Genomic DNA, 19,473 nt, shown 5'->3' with positions numbered 1-19,473 from the left:
CAGTGATCCCTCAACTTACAATGGCCTCAACATACAATACTTTTCTGGACCATTGTAACTTGAAACCAGACTCAACATACAATGTATGGACAGTCCAGATTTGCGAAACATGTCACAACTGGAGGAACTGACCAATCAGAATGGGCATTCACTGGTAAAACCCCTCTATTACTGAAGTGCATGCACTGACTGGTGTCTGGTAGCGCCCCCTACAGTACAGGGAGGAACTAAAAGTTCTGTACTACTCCTTCACTGTGCCAGGGTTAGCTGCTCCTTTTGGACACCAAGTAAGGGCGGCTCCATTTGGGACACTGGGTGTACTGTATAGGACCCTGAAGAAGCTCCTACATAAACCATTGTTTCCCAACCAGGGTGCCTCCAGCTGTTGCAAAACTACAACTCCCAGCATGCCGGGCATGCTGGGAGTTGTAGTTTTGCAACAGCTGGAGGCACCCTGGTTGGGAAGCACTGACATAGACAGTGATTATAGCTCCCAGCAGATCTTTCTTACTTTTATATGTAAGGATTTGCTTTATCTATATTAGTTAGCTACTTATTTTTCTTTAATCCTCACTTTTTCCTATTTTTGGATGACATTTTGGTGGCTTCAGGTTTCCATAGAGTGATGGGGGGAGATTTATCAAAACCTGTGCAAAGGAAGAGATGCCCAGTTGCCCATAGCAACCAATCAGATCGCATCTTTCATTTTCCACAGGCCTTGTTAAAAATGAAAGAAGTGATCTGATTGGTTGCTATGGGCAACTGGACAACTTTTCCTCTGGACGGGTTTTGATACATCTCCCCCATGGTTTCAACATACAATGGTTGTCCTGGAACCAATTAATATTGTAACTTGAGGGACCACTGTGTATCGCTTTCATGCTGCCTGAACAACAAGTCACCCAGAGGCTTCTCCTTGCTTTACCAGCCTTTATTGATAAATCTCTGAGTGTAGGGGGAGATTTATTATTCAAGACCCGCAAAGTGTTAAGAAGACACTGGGCACCACCCGGATTTCTTATGGTTCAGGCAGCATAAAAGTGGTGGCTGTTTCCTGTAACTCTGCCCGAATGGTACTCAGCATTACTGAATTAACATACCTATGCCTCAGGATCAATGTTTGTCCTTTGCTAACAGTAACAGGGATTGAGGTTTAGGATTTATACCAGAAATGAGACCCACAGGGGAGAATGGCCCCAACAACCTTCATTACCATATTCTTAATTAGATTTCAATGTTTGCAAATCAGTTGACCCCACCCATGGCTTTTGGGTAGTGATCCCCTCCATGGGTATAGATGCACCTGCCTTATGAAATTTTTATATTATGCCAGTTTTAATGGGAACTGTTATTAAACAAAATTTGATATACACAGAGACCTATCAAACGATTTAATCGGTCGAGGTCTGCGTGTTCAGACCCCGACAAATCACCAGCCGGTTGAAGCCCCTGCATTCTTCTGAATCTGCGTCACATGATCTGGACGGACTTATATTATAAGTCTGTGGTCCGTCCAGGTGTCTTGGCACAAAGCAGGAAAAGGAGTGCACAATGTTCTTGTCATCGGTCAGGGTCTGAACACCCAGATGCAACCGATCAAACCTTCGTCATTTCGATAGGACATGTCAAAAGTTATTTTTATCTTTAAGATGATTTGTCAGTCTCCCAAAAATCCACTTGAAAGTTTTTGACTCTTTTAAAGTCTCACATAATTCCTCTATAGTTTTTGTACTGAAATACTTGTATTTAGCAATAAAGATTATTATTTTTTTTTCATTTCAGCTGTAAAGTTGCAGTGAAGAAAGTACTAAAACAGAAAGCCGTCGATGAGGTAATGTTTTAACCATATATTTGTGCTTGTGTCGCTGGACAAAATAGGATAGAAAACAATCATGTAATAATAATATAACAGTAACACAAGACAAGTAAGGACGATGAACACATAAGCATTCTAGCACAGTTATTGGTTTCATCACCTTGGAAGGCAAGAATAGGGCAGAAATCACCCAGACACCATTATAAAAGTATTTATTTAGTTTTGCACTTTAAAGAACAGACATTACCAACAAGGTAAAAAGAACATAAACAACAACCTCCGTAGGTCCCAGAGACCGACTCCACAATAATGACAGGAAGTCAAAGGTATGTATAAACATTCGTCAACAGTAAAGAAGGGCACATCTGAGACCCGACCGGAGAAGGCCCCGCACAGACAGACAACCGAGCACTCACTCAAGCACACTTCCTGATAAACCCCCCCCAACCCAGCCCCCTCCCAAATAAGACATCACCATACCACATAAGACCTACTGGGACAATCTAGCTGGGGGGTCAGCTGACACATCAAGTAAGAGCCAGGGGGTCCACATCGTGTCAAATTTCTTAGGGCACCTACGACTCGCATACAATGCCTGGTACAATGGGACATATTTGTTAACCAGATTTAGCCACCTTGACAAAGGGGGAGGAGAGGTATCTTTCCAAGCCATCACTACCACCTTACGAGCACAGAAAAGGAGGAAACGGATCAGCAGTGAACAAGAGAGATCCTCATTAATAACTCCCAACAGGCACACCACAGGCGAGAGTAAGAAGGGGAAGTTCAGGTTATCTGCCAAAAACCCCATCACTTCCCTCCAGAAGGAGGCAATTACAGGACAATCCCAAACAGCATGTAAAAAGGTGCCTACCTCTGAAGAGCAACGAAAACACAGATCAAACTGGGAAACACCAATGCGTTTCAGTTTAGCAGAGGTATAATACAACCTCAAGACATATCTAGATTGGATCAGCATATCTCTACTACTAACCTCAGTGGAGTAAGAAGTACCCTCAACCTCCTTCCACTGGCATTCAGCCAAATCCAGGATATCAGCCACCCATTTATGAAATGCTAGTCAGAAAGGGCTAGGCCCCAGTGTCTGGAGGATAGCATAGGACTGAATAAGAGGTTTAGAAAGATCCGTGGTGCCCAGGAGAAGCTCCAGCTCAGAAAACACAGGGGTAAACGTCAGGGAGCCAAACTGCACATGAACCGCATACCTGAGCTGAAGATACCTAAAAAAGGCATTTCCAGGGATGCTATAACGTTCCTTCATGTCCAGAAAGGATAAGAAAACCTGATCCTCCCCTAACAAGTGGGTCACAAATTTGACTCCATTAGTACTCCAGAAACTGGCCTCCTGTAACCCATGTAGGTGAGGTAAATGTACATTCATTCCCCCACAAGGGTGCCCTAGGAGATACCAGAGGCTGCGGAAATTCCCTCGACACCACGGACCATACTCTAGCTATAGTTTGAAGAGGGAGAAAAAAGAAGGGCGAGAGTGATACCTGTAGAGTGAGTTAGTAAGAGCTTCATGGGAACACATAAGCGCACCAGCCAAGGCAGTAGCCAAATTTTTTATAGATCCGCCAGATTCCATTTTAAAGGGGTACTTTTTTTATTTTTTATCAACTGGTGCCAGAAAGTTAAACAGATTTGTAAATTACTTCTATTTAATAATCTTAATCCTTCCAGTACTTATCAACTGCTGTATACTACAGAGGAAGTTCTTTTCTCTTTTTTTATTTTTTATTTATTTATTTTCTGTCTGACCACAGTGCTCTCTGCTGACACCTCTGTCTGTCTCAGGAACTGTGCAGAGCAGGAGAGGTTTGCTATGGGGATTTGCTCTTACTCTGGACAGTTCCTGAGACAGACAGGGGTGTCAGCAGAGAGCAGTGTGATAAGACAGAAAAGAACAACTCAACTTCCTCTGTAGTATACAGCAGCTGATAAGTACTGGAAGGATTAAGATTTTGGATTCTGTTGGTCACCTATGAGATGACAGATGTAAACAGGGCCTTGAAATGCATTAATTATTGTGATCTACTGGTCTTGTGCTTGCATCTAATAATCCAGCCAAGAGAAAAAATAATCTGAGGAATAAGAGAAGGGAACCGCAGCACACAGATCTTCTCCATAAACATTTTTATTTGCTTAACACCAACTACCTGTGACCCACAATTGGTCTATTTCAGGCTTTGCGTGGGTCAAAACATTGGTGTTATACAAGAAAAGAAAAGTTTAAGCACCGACCACCAGTGTGCTGCAGCTTCCTTCTTTATTCCTTTATCATCGTGTTGTGATTCCATAGTTTTTTACATTCTGTGTTTATATTTTGGCCTAGATTTGTAGATGTACCAATATACAAAAATGTCCATGCACATGTAAAAAAAATAGGTGCAATGGGTTTTGTATCATATTAAGACCAGCTGATTGCTTATCTTGACAGATGGAATCCTGTATGGTTTTTTCAGGTGCATTGTGTGTTCATTGCTATCTGTTTTTTGACAACATAAACCAGAATACTTTATAATGGGAGAGATGACTGTATTGACTATCTCTGTTACTATCCGACAGTGGCTGCCATTGGAAGAAGTGAAGTCGGGAAGATTGCATGTGAAAGTCGAGTGTTTGTCTCTCCTTACAGATCCTTCTCAGCTCGATCAGGTGACTCTTATATACCTCCATCCTGCTCAAGTAATAACAATAATTCTTTATATAGTGCACACAGATTCCGCAGCACTGTATACTTAAATTGGTCCCTGTACCCATTGGGGCTGACAAGCTAAACTCATCAGTATGTTTTGAAGTGTGGGAGGAAACGAGAGTACCCAGAGAGAACATACAAACTCTTTGCAGATGTCTTACTTTGTGGAATTTGAACCCAGGTCTCCAGCGCTGCAGAACAACAGTGCTGACCGCTGAGCCACGGTGCTGCCCTAGTCTGTAATGTACAACCTTTGTGTTTGGCTCTTCTCCACTTCACCACTCTTTTCTGCTGACATCACTTATATGTTGTTGAACTGTCCTTATTTTGTCAGGTGCTGATGCTGAACAGCCTTTCACAGTCCGCACACAGCGAAGAGTTCTCTACGGCCCTGCTGTGCGTGTATCTAGAGAGAGCCAGTGGTCTGCTGGTGAGTTATTTCAGGGCAGTGCGAAGTTTCAATCTTTGTTTTAAAAATTTCAATGAGGTTTTAATAAGCGAGCTGCCTCCGAATTCTTCTGAAAATTGTCCTTTAAAATGAAATACATTCTTCATGCTAAATTTTAGGGTGTGTTTTTAGAACTGTCCAGGAAGTGCAAAAAAGTATCTAGAATGAGATGGACTGCATTCAATGCTGATTTGTGGCATTTTGGGCACAAACTGTTGGCATAAAGTCCGTCACAGAGATGGGTTGAGGAAACTGTCTAATCACATTTCAGTAAATGATGCATTTTATTGGTAATCCTATCCTTGTGTCTTGGTGACCATAGTCAGTATGTTTAAGTGTCTTTTAATTTCCTGTACAATGTAAGGAAGGTCTCTTATATATTGCCAGTGGCACCTGAGTGCAGAGGAGTACATACCATAGAGAAGTGTTTCCCAACCAGTGTGCCTCCAGCTGTTGCAAAACTACAACTCTCAGCCTTCCCGGACAGCTGAAGGCACATTGGTTAGGAAACACTGCCTAAGGGTGCGTTCCCACTTGCCGTATACGCAGCGTATTTGATGCTGCGCAAAAATTACGGCAGCAACGGGAAATACGCTGCGTATCCCTTGTTTACTGTACACACAGGGCTTTCCGACGGCAGCCCTATGTGTGTAGTGAGTTTTGGAGGCGGAGCCGCGCGTCACAGACACTCCCACACACGGCCCCTCCTCCAAAACTCACTACACACATAGAGGGACATTTATCAATGTTTGCTTATGTATTCTTTTTTTTTAGTAATTTTTTTTGCTTATGTGTGACGTATTTATCAACTGGTTTCAACCTGTTGATAATTTTCTTTCACGTAAGCAATTTTTCCTTTTTTACTTTGGTAGTAGCTTTTTCTGCTCCATGTTTGAGCTGGAGTAAATTTAGTCAATTTTTAACGCTGTTGCGACTTTTTTTTGCGCAGTTGCGACTGTCGCAGTTAATAAATACCTGACTAGCCGTAGTCCATTTTAAAATTATTACTACATAGTTAATTTTTGGAAAACTTGCTTTTCTCGCTTTCCAGTCAAAATGTCGCACGAAAAATCGCTTAGTCGCAGTTGCGACAATTTTGCGACAATTATAGTAAAGAAAACCTGACTAAACCCGTTGATAAATGTCCATAAAAGTGAGCAAGGGATACGCAGCGTATTTCCCGCTGCTGCCGTAAGATTTGCGTAGCGTCAAATTCGCTGCGTATACGGCAAGTGGGAACGCACCCTTAGAGGCAAGCCATGCAGCTGCAATTGGGCCTTTTGCGATCCCTTCCCCTTTGCAGATGAGTAGTAGGAGTCTGTGCAGAACCCCAGTCACTAGCAGAACTGCCTTGTTAGCGAAGGGGCAAGATCTTAGCCCAAAAGGCCACCTGACCTGGTTGGCAGACTTGGCCCCTTAACTGAGCCCATTGCCTCTGCCTTAATGGAAGCAATATGTTCTTTATGTTTATCTTCTTCTTACACACCGCTGTTCTTATTAGATTTCAATAAAATTAGCTGTGATAAGATCTATTCCTTGACCTACCGTTGGTATAGATTCTTATTCTGTGAGTACTGTGTAACCTCCTATGCCCAAAATATCTTTATTCTGTACTTAATGTATATATGATACAAAATGCACAGAAACCGCAGGTACAATTATACCTAGAAAGGAACGGCAGAATAAGCATTGGCTTCAGCGACATATATATACAGTGACCCTCCCCCGACCTACGATGACCCCGACATACGATCATTTCAACATACGATGGTCTCTCAGAGGCCATCGCATGTTGAGGGCAGCATCAACATACGATGCTTTTGTATGTCGGGTCCATCGCATAAACGGCTATCCGGCAGCGCAGACTTCTTCAGCTGCCACCGGATAGCCGTTTACGGTGCTGACGATCACTTACCTGTCCTCGGGGCTCTGGCGCTTCCTCTTCGGGATCCCCTGCATCGTCGGCGCTCTCCATCGTCGTCATCATGTCGCTGCGCACGCCGTTCCGTCATCCAATAGGAGCAGCGTGCGTAGCGATGTGATGGCGGCAATGGAGAGCGAGGATGCCTGGGAAGCAGAGGCCTTGCCGGAGCGTCGGGGACACCCCGAGGATGCGACGACCAGGGCAGCGGTGACTGTCCGGAGCGGTGGGGACAGGTGAGTACAACTTCCTCTACCAGTGGGCTTCAACCTGTGGACCTCCAGATGTTGCAAAACTACAACTCCCAGCATGCCTGGACAGCCGTTGGCTGTCCGGGCATGCTGGGTGTTGTAGCTTTGCAACATCTGGAGGTCCGCAGATTGTAGACCACTGTCCTATACTTTACATTGCACGGATCCCTCAACATACGATGGTTTCAACAAACGATGGTCCATTTGGAACGGATTACCATCGTATGTTGAGGGACCACTGTATATATCATATAAGACCTCTGTTTTTCTCGGTAATCTCCCCATCTGGGAAACACTCGGGATTTGTATTTTAATCAGCTAATGGTGCAATAACCGACACTATAGACAGGTATGTAGAACCTCTTTTTACTGCATACAGCACTTTATCCATATATGCATTTAGCATCTATAAAGGCACGCATTTTATATTACGGCACTTTTTATTTCTTATTTACAGTTCTTATTTAGAATTTACATACCGTTCCTGTGAACTTCTTCAGTGTTATATTACGGCATCCTCCTATACAGATATGCAGTCATGTTAAATCACGCTGTGTCCCCTAGAAGTCCCATATAGCGCTTACTTTCATATATACATTAAGTACAGTCTATTTTTGTATGAGATCCGGGAATTCATACTCGCAGTATAGCAGCTTGGTTGGGCATATCTGTACGTTACTACATCCATTCTTTTAGCGCTATTGTCACATTGTATAGTTAGATCTTTATTCTGGCCAACACCCCATATCTGTGTGCGGCCCAAGCCTCATTTCTAAGGAGATAATTGTCTCAAATAAGACTGCTTGTGTTTCATATGTAAATGCCCTATTCCTATTTGCTTAATTTAAAGTGTGTCATAAACCTTTTGTGTATGGTTTTATACATGACCGGGTCAATGTATTTTAATGGAAGACATGCCCACCAACTTGGGCGCCATTTTCAAACGTATTTGTGTTCTTTTTGTATCTGAAGAAGGGGGCCATGGCCCCAGAAACGTGCTAGGCTATGTTTACACGCCAGAATTTCCGTGCGGAATTCTGCATGGAGATTCTGCATCAGCTGATTTCAATGGGGTTCTGCTGCTCTGTGCCGTAGAAAGAATGAACATGTCCATTCTTACTGCAAACTCCACATGGAAATGCATTGCTGTATATGGAGATGGCACATTTCTGGGCGGTCTTAGCGACTGCAGTTTGCAGTATGTCAGCATGGAGATTTTCTGAAGTCTGTACATGGCCGTCTTGTACTTTTGTCTATAAAAAAAAATAGTAGTAATTTGATATAAATGCTTGGAGCCTATCAGCATATTCGTGTAATTTATTGTTTTACTTATTGTTTAACTAGGTAAAGAAAGGTGTTAAACTACCTACTGCAAGTGCACAGATAACTGTAAGAAAAGTTACCTACATGACCAAGGTAATACAGCAAAAACCTTACTTATCTTTTTTGTTCTAAGTACACAGTTTCCTGTTTTCCTAATGTTTATGCTTTAAAGACATTGACCTAAATTCTCTACTTGATTATTTATAATTTACTTTTAAAGGGGTTATCCAGGAAAAAACTTTTTTTTATATATCAGCTTCCTCCAGAAAGTTAAACAGATTTGTAACTTACTTCTATTAAAAAATCTTAATCCTTTCAGTACTTATGAGCTTCTGAAGTTAAGGTTGTTCTTTTCTGTCTAAGTCCTCTCTTATGACACCTGTCTCGGGAACCGCCCAGTTTAGAAGCAAATCCCCATAGCAAACCTCTTCTAAACTGGGCGGTTCCCGAGACAGGTGTCATCAGAGAGCATTTAGACAGAAAAGAACAACCTTAACTTCAGAAGCTCATAAGTACTGAAAGGATTAAGATTTTTTAATAGAAGTAATTTACAAATCTGTTTAACTTTCTGGAGCCAGTTGATATATAAAAAAAAATTTTTCCGGGAATACCCCGTTAACCCCTTAAGGACGCAGGACGTAAATGTACGTCCTGGTGAGGTGGTACTTAACATTTACGTCCTGTGCATAACCGCGGGCATCGGAGCGATGCCCGTGTCATGCGCGGCTGATCCCGGCTGCTGATCGCAGCCTGGGACCCGCCGGCAATGGCCGACGCCCGCGATCTCGCGGGCGTCCGCCATTAACCCCTCAGGTGCCGGGATCAATACAGATCCCGGCATCTGCGGCAGTTCGCGATTTAAATGAACGATCGGATCGCGCGCAGCGCTGCTGCGGGGATCTGATCATTCAGAACGCCGGACGGAGGTCCCCTCTCCTTCCTCCGTCCGGCTCCCAGCGTCTCCTGCTCTGGTCTGTGATCGAGCAGACCAGAGCAGAAGATGACCGAAAACACTGATCTGTTCTATGTCCTATACATAGAACAGATCAGTATTAGCAATCATGGTATTGCTATGAATAGTCCCCTATGGGGACTATTCAAGTGTAAAAAAAAATGTAAAAGTGAAAAATCCCCTCCCCCAATAAAAAAGTAAAACGTCCGTTTTTTCCTATTTTACCCCCAAAAAGCGTAAAAAACATTTTTTATAGACCTATTTGGTATCGCCGCGTGCGTAAATGTCCAAACTATTAAAATAAAATGTTAATGATCCCGTACGGTGAACGGCGTGAATGGAAAAAAAAAAGTCCAAAATTCCTACTTTTTTAATACATTTTATTTAAAAAAAAATTATAAAAAATGTATTAAAAGTTTTTTATATGCAAATGTGGTATAAAAAAAAAGTACAGATCATGGCGCAAAAAATTAGCCCCCATACCGCCACTTATACGGAAAAATAAAAGTTAGAGGTCATCAAAATAAAGGGATTATAAACGTACTAATTTGGTTAAAAAGTTTGTGATTTTTTTTTAAGCACAACAATAATATAAAAGTATATAATAATGGGTATCATTTTAATCGTATTGACCCTCAGAATAAAGAACACATGTCATTTTTACCATAAATTGTATGGCGTGAAAACAAAACCTTCCAAAATTAGCAAAATTGCGTTTTTCGTTTTAATTTCCCCACAAAAATAGTGTTTTTTGGTTGCGCCATACATTTTATGATATAATGAGTGATATCATTACAAAGGACAACTGGTCGCGCAAAAAACAAACCCTCATACTAGTCTGTGGATGAAAATATAAAAGAGTTATGATTTTTAGAAGGCGAGGAGGAAAAAATGAAAACGTAAAAATTAAATTGTCTGAGTCCTTAAGGCCAAAATGGGCTGAGTCCTTACGGGGTTAATGTTACATTTCACCTCACTTATAAGAAATCATTTAAAGAAACACTCTAGGTAAAATTGATGCACTTTTGGTAAGGCTCATGCGGGGCCTAGATAGACCGTGCACGACACAAGGATTCAAAGATAAATTAGTGTATATGTTTGTTCGGCGTGTTCCCTTTTTGTTTTTCTTGAAATTATATTATGTATTAAATAATACTTCTTATTATTACTTATTAATATTATTATTATTATTATTATTATTATTATTATTAACATTATCCACAGGTCACCACCAAAAGCAGCGAACCGGTATGGGATGAAAGCTGTGCATTCCTTGTCAAGAACCCCAAATCTGAGACACTGCAGATTCAAGTTAGTAGAAAACCAAACCCTAGAGTAGAGGGACCCTTCCAGTTGCAGTTCTTGAATAGAAAGTACCCTGTTACTTTGTCAGATGGTGACATTGGCTCTTTGTTTCATTAAAGGTTCAGGATGAGTCTAATAAGTCCCTGGGGTCTCTGTCCCTGCCACTTGCTGATCTCTTGACTGCTGAGTCTATGACGCTTGATGGCTGGTTCCCTTTGAATTCACCTGGAGCAAATAGTGAGGTTCTTATGAGACTTAAAATGAGGGTGAGTCACCGATGTTCTTCACATTTTAGTATAGACAAATCTTTTATCTACAGATTTTTGCTTTTATTGTGCTTCTCATATTATTCTTGAAGTGTTCCTGTCATAAAGCTTGTGACTTGTCACAGAGACATGTCGAGTGCAATCTCCGTCCAGTTGCGTTAGATAGGCTTCATTATATGGAGCCCATCTAGTGCAACTGCACAAAGATTGGACTGAGTGATCGGCGGGGGTCTTGTGTGACATGTCAGAAGTTTTTCTAAATGACAGAAACGCTTTCTGGCTGTACTCAAAATACATTTGCATCTTCTCTTTGGAGGGTTATATCTGTAGTACATCAAATGGACACAGCTGCCGTGTTTTTGTCTCTGCTAGGTAAATGGTGCCTTACATGCATGTTTGACATATGTGCTTTGAGCTTTATTGGCACATATACCTAAAGTAGTATAAAAATTTAAAGGGTACCTCTCATCAAAAAAAACTTTTGATATATTACAGATTAATGTATGCAGAATAACTTTACAATTGCATGTTATTAAAAATATGCTTCTTTCTATTTTAATTTTCCACTTTGAAGAAATGACCACTAGGGGTCTCCCTACCAGTCCTGGCAGCAAGCATTTCAGACTCATGCTGGAGTCCTAAACACTACGAGCTGCCAGTCTGCTTTGTTCACAAAGGAAAACACTCAGAGCTGCCAGCCTGCTTTGTTCACAGCCTGTTTGGCTGGCAGGCTGGCAGCTCTGAGTGTTTAGGACTCCAGCATGAGTCAGAAATGCTTGCTGACAGGACTGATCGGGAAAAATACAATAGAAAGAAGCATATTTTTCATTAACATGCTATTGGAAAGTTATTCAACATTCATTAATATAAAATATATCAAAAGTTTATTTGATGAGAGGTACCCTTTAAAGGGGTACTCCACCCCTAGACATCTTATTCCCTATCCAAAGGATAGGGGATAAGATGTCTGATCCCAGGGGTCCCTCGCAATATAGACCACCGGAACGGAAGTAAGTGACGTCACGACTCCGCCCCCGTGTGGCGTCACGCCCCTTCCCCTCAATGCAAGTCTATGGGAGGGGGCGTGACAGCTAGTCCCCCAACTGATTTAGAAAATAAGCATAGTGTTAGCCATGTCCATAGTTTCAGCAGAGAAGGATAGTACCAAATAGTCACTTGTTGTTGAATCTTTATATATAAAACTCAACGTGTGTGTATGTGTATATATGTGTGTGTATGTGTATATATGTGTGTGTGTGTGTATGTGTATATATGTGTGTGTGTGTGTGTGTGTATGTGTGTGTATATGTGTATGTGTGTGTATGTATGTGTGTGTGTGTGTGTGTGTGTGTGTGTGTATGTATGTATGTGTGTGTATATGTGTGTGTGTGTGTGTATATATGTGTGTGTGTATATATGGGTGTGTGTGTGTGTGTGTGTGTGTATGTATATGTGTATGTGTATGTATGTGTATGCATGTGTGTGTGTATGTATGTGTGTATGTTCCAGCATCACGTCCAAACGGCTTAAGATATTAACATGAAACTTGGCACACATGTTACTTATATGTCAACAACAAACATAGGATAGGTGATTTAACCCTTACTCACCCCCATTTGCCAGGGTCTGGGTTTTAACCTGTTGGGGACGAAGGGCGTATGCATACGCCCTTGCGTCCTGGTACTTAAGGACGAAGGGCGTATCCATACGCCCGTGGGAATTTCGGCCCCCGCCGGGCGGGGAGCGGGCCGGGGTGACTGCTGATATCTATCAGCAGGCACCCCGTGCAAATGCCCAGGGGGGTCATTAGACCCCCCCATGTCGGCGATCGGCGCAAATCGCAAGTGAATTCACACTTGCGATTTGCGCCGATTCCGGGTCATTACGGGTCTATGGTGACCCGGTGACCCGGAATAGAAGGGGGATCGGAGCGATAGGAGTGAGGTGGCATGGGTGCCACCCCTCCTATCTCTGCTATTGGTGGTCTAGACGCGACCACCAATAGCAGATCTGGGGCGGAGGGGTTTACTTTCGTTTTCCCCCATCCTGCCCTCCCACAATAGGCGGGGCAGAACGGGGAAAACGAAGAGGACCGGGCGCCGGAGTCCACTTACCCCTCCGGAGGCAGCGGAGCGACGGGGATCGGCGGCGGCGACGGAGATCTGCGGTGGCGTGCGGCAGAAGAGGACGGCTCCCGGATGCGACGGAAGCCGGTGAGTAGTTGCATAGCAACATCTAGAGGGCTACAGTCTGAGACCACTATAGTGGTCTCTAGACTGTAGCCCTCCAGATATTGCAAAACTACAACTCCCAGCATGCCCAGACAGCTGTTTGCTGTGTGGGCATGCTGGAATTTGTAGTTTTGCAACAGCTGAAGGTCTGCAGTTTAGAGACCACTGCACAGTGATCTCTATACTGCCCTCTAGATCTTGCAAAACTACAACTCCCAGCATGCCCACATAGCTGTTTGCTGTCTGGGCATGCTGGGAGTTGTAGTTTTGCAACATCTGGAGGTCCACAGTTTGGAGATCACTGTTCAGTGGTGTCTAAATTGTAGCACTCCAGATGTTGCAAAACTACAAATTCCAGCATGCCCACACAGCAAACAGCTGTCTCGGCATGCTGGGAGTTGTAGTTGCAAACCTCCAGCTGTTGCATAACTACATCTCCCAGCATGCCCTTCTGTGATCAGACATGCTGGGAATTGTAGTTTTGCAACAGCTGGAGGCACACTGGTTGGAAAATACTGAGTTGGGTTCTGTTACCTAACTCAGTATTTTCCAACCAGTGTGCCTCCAGCTGTTTCAAAACTACAACTCCCAGCATGTACTGACAGACCGTGCATGCTGGGAGTTGTAGTTTTGCAACAGCTGGAGGCTCACTGGTTGGAAAATACTGAGTTAGGTAACAGAACCTAACTGAAGGTTTTCCAACCAGTGTGCCTCCAGCTGTTTCAAAACTACAACTCCCAGCATGTACTGACAGACCGTGCATGCTGGGAGTTGTAGTTTTGAAACAGCTGGAGGTTTGCCCCCCCCCCCCCCCATGTGAACGTACAGGGTACATTCACACGGGCGGGTTTACAGCAAGTTTCCTGCTTCACTGTATGAGCTGCGGCAAATTTTTCGCCGCAGCGCAAATTCCTAGCGGGAAACTCACCGTAACCAGCCAGTGTGAATGTACCCTAAAAACACTACACTACACTACCACCTAATAAAGAGTAAAACACAACATATACACCCCCTTACACTGTCCCCCCCCCCCCCCCCAATAAAAATAAAAAACGTATTGTACAGCAGTGTTTCCAAAACGGAGCCTCCAGCTGTTGCAAAACAACAACTCCCAGTATTTCCGGACAGCCACTGATTGTCCAGGCATGCTGGGAGTTTAGCAACAGCTGGAGGCACCCTGTTAGGGGTATTCTACGCCAGTGATTCCCAATGTCCACCCCTGTGCAATCCCTAATTTAGTCCTCAAATGCGCATGTGCTCTCTCACTTTGGAGCCCTGTCGTATTTCAAGGAAACAGTTTAGGGCCACATATAGGGTATTTCCGTACTCGGGAGAAATTGCACTACAAATTTGGGGGGGGCTTTTTCTCCTTTTACCCCTTATGAAAAGGAAAAGTTGGGGTCTACACCAGCCTGTTAGTGTAAAAAAAAAAAATTTTACACTAACATGCTGGTGTTGCCCTTTACTTTTTATTTTCACAAGAGGTAAAAGGAAAAAAAGACCCCCAAAATTTGTAATGCAATTTCTGCTGAGTACGGAAATACCCCATATGTGGGCGTAAAATGCTCTGCGGGCACACAAGGCTAAGGAGTGAGAGCGCACCAAGTACATTTGAGTCCGAAATTGGTGATTTGCACAGGGGTGGCTGATTCTGACATAAATGCAAAATAATAAATACCCACATGTGACCCCATTTTGGAAACTACACCCCTCATGTAATGTAATAAGGGGTACAGTGAGCATTTACGCCCCACAGGGGTCTGACAGATTTTTGGAACAGTGGTACGTGAAAATGAAAAATTTTATTTTTTTGTTTGCACAGCCCACTGTTCCAAAGATCTGTCAAACGCCAGTGGGGTGTAAATGCTCACTGCACCCCTTATTACATTCCGTGAGGGGTGTAGTTTCCAAAATGGGGTCACATGTGGGGGGGTCCACTGTTCTGGCATCACGGGGGGCTTTGTAAATGCACATGGCCCCCAACTTCCATTCCAAACAAATTATCTCTCTAAAAGCTCAATGGTGCTCCTTCTCTTCTGAGCATTGTAGTTCGCTCGCAGTGCACTTGACGTCCACATATGGGGTATTTCCATACTCAGAAGAAATGGGGTTACAAATTTTGGGGGGCATTTTCTCCTATTACCCTTTGTAAAAAAGTAAAATTTGGGGAAAAAACAGCATTTTAGTGGAAAAATATTTTTTTTTAATTTACACATCCGACTTTAACAAAAAGTTGTCAAACACCTGTGGGGTGTTAAGGCTCACCATACCCCTTGTTACGTTCCTTGAGGGGTGTTGTTTCCATAATAGTGTGCGATGTGGGGTTTTTTGCTGTCCTGGCACCATAGGGGCTTCCTAAATGGGACATGTCCCCCAAAAACCATTTCAGAAAAACTCACTCTCCTAAATCCCATTGTTGCTCCTTCGCTTCTGAGCCCTCTAGTGCACCCGCCGAACACTTGACATACACATATGAGGTATTTTCTTACTCGAGAGAAATTGGGTTACAAATTTTGAGAGGATTTTTTTCCTTTTACCCCTTGTAAAAATGCAAAAACTGGGTCTACAAGAACATGCCAGTGTAAAAAATGAAGATTTTGAATTTTCTCCTTCACTTTGCTGCTATTCCTGTGAAACACCTAAAGGGTTAACACACTTACTGATTGTCATTTTGAATACTTTGAGGGGTGCAGTTTTTATAATGGGGTCATTTATCGGGTATTTCTAACCAGAAGACCCTTCAAATCCACTTCAAACCTGAACTGGTCCCTGAAAAATTCCGATTTTGAAAATTTTGCCAAAAATTGGAAAATTGCTGCTGAACTTTGAAGCCCTCTGGTGTCTTCCAAAAGTAAAAACTCGTCAATTTTATGATGCAAACATAAAGTAGATGTATTGTATATGTGAATCGATACATAATTTATTTGGAATATCCATATTCCTTATAAGTAGAGAGCTTCAAAGTTAGAAAAATGCAAAATTTTCAAATTTTTCATGAAATTTTTGCATTTTTCACCTAGAAAGGATGCAAGTATCGCCGAAAATTTACCACTAACATAAAGTAGAATATGTCACGAAAAAACAATCTCGGAATCAAATTTATAAGTAAAAGCATTCCAGAGTTATTAATGCTTAAAGTGACAGTGGTCAGATTTGCAAAAAATGCTCCCGTCCTTAGGGTCATAATGGGCTCCGTCCCCAAGGGGTTAAAGACCCATACAAGTCTATGGCAAATATATGTTACTGCATAACTTCCAAACGGCTGGAGATATTTCAATACCTGGTACACATGTTACGGGTCCGGATAGGAGGTCGGGGATAGGAGGTCGGGATATGGGGTTGGGATATGACAACAATATATGGGGATGGGATATGAAGTCAAAAGCTTCCTTCTGTGTTTGTTAATTTTCTTCCCCAACAAGGATTAGGAAGAAAAAACCGGGCAACGCCAGTTCACTGATCTCCTTTTTAAAGTGCACACAACTGTATGCATATTCCTGACAATACAGTATTTTGATGTTTTACACTAAAATTGTTCTTTTTTCAGATCCTCTCTTCACCTAATGTCAGTCCGGAGCTCCGTGCTCTTAGTGTCAAATCTTCTGTACCTGTAAAACCCCCAAACCCTCAGGATTCATCATTTAGCTTAGAATCTGCTTTGGGCAATGACGAGAGCTCTACGGGGGAGCTGAGGCACAGGGTATCCAATGCCAACAGGTGAGCACCCCCACCTGCACCACTTGGTGGGTGTACAAATCGTGTGAATATTTATGTAAGGTTATTGTAATGCTGTGGCACTATCGGTAAGAACCTTACAGACCTCTCAAATAAAGGCATTGGGGGAGATTTATCAAAACCTGTCCAGAGGGAAAGTTGCCCAGTTGCCCATAGCAACCAATCAGATCGCTTCTTTCATTTTGCAGAGGCCTTGTTAAAAATGAAAGAAGAAAGCCGATTGGTTGCTATGGGAAATTGGGCAACTTTCCCTCTGGACCGGTTTTGATAAATCTCCCCCCTTGTCCATTCCTTGCACAAAAACTACAATTGGCTCTGGTGACATAAAAATAAAACAAAGTCAATTACACCTGCCCCATTTTCCTCTGCAGCTGCTGCCCCAAAGCTCCTGGTCACTGCTTGCCCATAACTAGCTGAGCAGGCAGTTTTTATTGTCTTAATGCAGTGTTTCCCAACCAGGGGGCCTCCAGGTGTTGCAAAACTACAACTCCCAGCATGCCCGGACAGCCAAAGGCTGTCGGGGCATGCTGGGAGTTGTAGTTTTGCAACATCTATAGGCACCCTGGTTGGGAAACACTGGGTTGATGTGTCACAGGAAGCAGCAGTGACCAGGAGTCACCACCCTATTAAAGGGATACTCCGGTGGAAAACTTTTATTTTTTAAATAAACTGGTGCCAGAAAGTTAAACAGATTTGTAAATTACTTCTATTAAAAAAAAAAAATCTTAATCCTTTCAGTACTTTTTAGCAGCTGTTTGCTACAGAGGAAAATCTTATCTTTTTGAATTTCTTTTTTGTATTGTCCACACTGCTCTCTGCTGACACCTGATGCCCATATCAGGAACTGTGCAGAGCAGGAGAAAATCCCCATAGCAAACCTATGCTACTCTGGACAGTTCCTGACACGGACAGAGGTGTCAGCAGAGAGCACTGTGGACAACACAAAAAAAATCAGAAAGTAAAGAATTTCCTCTAAAAAGTACTTAAAGGATTAAGATTTTTTAAATAGAAATCATTTACAAATCTGTTTATAGAGCTATTTCACTGATGTAGCCTTATGTGGGGATGGGAAATTTAAATAATATACACAAGAACATCAATAAGAAAGTACATTTAATGTGTTTTTTATTTTCTACAGCTATCCAGATACCACAGAATCCAATGCAAGTCAGCTAAATGTAACAGTGTATTATCCGGCAAAAGAGGGAAAGCTTTTAGCTGTGATGCACAAATGCAGGTAAGCTCTATATGGGTTTTTCATGACTGCGTGTGTTCAGATTGATAGCATATGAATATATGGGTTCTCCAGTTTTTTGTTTTTTATTATTATTATTATTATTTTTTTTTTTTTTTTTTATTAAGGATAGGCCATCAATATGTGATCAGTGGGGGTCCAAATCATGCCACCTCTCCCAGTAAGCTGACTTCAACTACACTCTACCAGGCACAGAGCTGTACACTGGGTAGTGGCTGTGCCTTGTATTGCAGTCATCTCCTTTACTTTAGACCAGTGTTTTCCAACCAGGGTGCCTCCAGCTGTTGCGAAACTACAACTCCCAGCATTATCCTAAGAATTTGCCATCAATAAAAATTAAAAAAAAGACTGGATAACCCCATTGATGTATTTTTACAGAGATGTACATTAATATATGTACAGTGGTCCCTCAACATACGATGGTAATTTGTTCCAAACGAACCATCGTTTGTCGAATCCATCGTATGTTGAGGGATCCGTGCAATGTTAAGTATAGGAAGCTGTACTCACCTGTCCCCGCCGCTCCGCACCAGGTCCTCACCGCTCCCGCTGCTGTTCCAGGGGCTCCCAATGCTGTCCCGCTGCTCCGGTGTCTTCTTCGCGATCCTCCGGTGTCTTGCGCATCTTCTGCAGGGTCCGGGCCTCGCTTTCTGGTGACGTTATTACGCTGCTGTGCCGGCGCGGCGTGCGTAGTGACGTAATAACGACGCCGGAAAGCAAGGCCCGGACCCTGGAGAAGATACAGAAGACGCCGGAGGATCGCGAAGTGGACCCGGAGCAGCGGGAATAGGTAAGCGAACCTGCCCGGGATGCTTAAACTGCTATCCGACAGCAGCTTAAGCGTTTTGCGCTGTCGGATAGCAGTTAATGCGATGGCCCCGACATATAAAAGCATCGTATGTCGATTTGATCATATGTCGGGGCCATCGCAGGTCGGGGGGTTACTGTATAATCCTGCACCTGTAGGTGCCTGTTTTAAAGGGGTACTCCAGTGGAAAACTTTTTTTTTTTTTTTTTTTAATGAACTGGTGGCAGAAAGTTAGACAGATTTGTAAATTACCTCTATTAAAAAATCTTAATCCTTTCAGTACTTTTTAGCAGCTGTATGCTACAGAGGAAAATCTTTATTTTTTGAATTTCTTTTTTGTGTTGTCCACAGTGCTCTCTGCTGACACCTCTGTCCGTGTCAGGAACTGTCCAGAGTAGGAGAAAATCCCCATAGCAAACCTATGCTGCTCTGGACAGTTCCTG

At 42.9% G+C, this 19,473-nt stretch overlaps 1 protein-coding gene across 1 annotated transcript in view; it reads left to right on the top strand.

Annotated features, from left to right (window-relative positions):
• Positions 1-19,473, top strand: part of ESYT1 (extended synaptotagmin 1) — a 122,177-nt gene that overhangs the window by 90,822 nt on the left and 11,882 nt on the right. The window contains exons 20-27 of the mRNA XM_056562314.1: positions 1,783-1,831; positions 4,406-4,495; positions 4,870-4,965; positions 8,500-8,571; positions 10,655-10,741; positions 10,855-11,001; positions 16,780-16,949; positions 18,106-18,204. Of these exons, the coding sequence (XP_056418289.1) occupies positions 1,783-1,831; positions 4,406-4,495; positions 4,870-4,965; positions 8,500-8,571; positions 10,655-10,741; positions 10,855-11,001; positions 16,780-16,949; positions 18,106-18,204 (810 nt within the window). The remainder of the gene's footprint in view (positions 1-1,782; positions 1,832-4,405; positions 4,496-4,869; positions 4,966-8,499; positions 8,572-10,654; positions 10,742-10,854; positions 11,002-16,779; positions 16,950-18,105; positions 18,205-19,473) is intronic.

This window comes from Hyla sarda, chromosome 2 (genome assembly GCF_029499605.1).
Source record: "Hyla sarda isolate aHylSar1 chromosome 2, aHylSar1.hap1, whole genome shotgun sequence".
Classification (NCBI taxonomy): domain Eukaryota; kingdom Metazoa; phylum Chordata; class Amphibia; order Anura; family Hylidae; genus Hyla; species Hyla sarda.
Note: the sequence above shows the minus strand (reverse complement) of the source record. Positions and strands in the feature narration are given on the sequence as shown.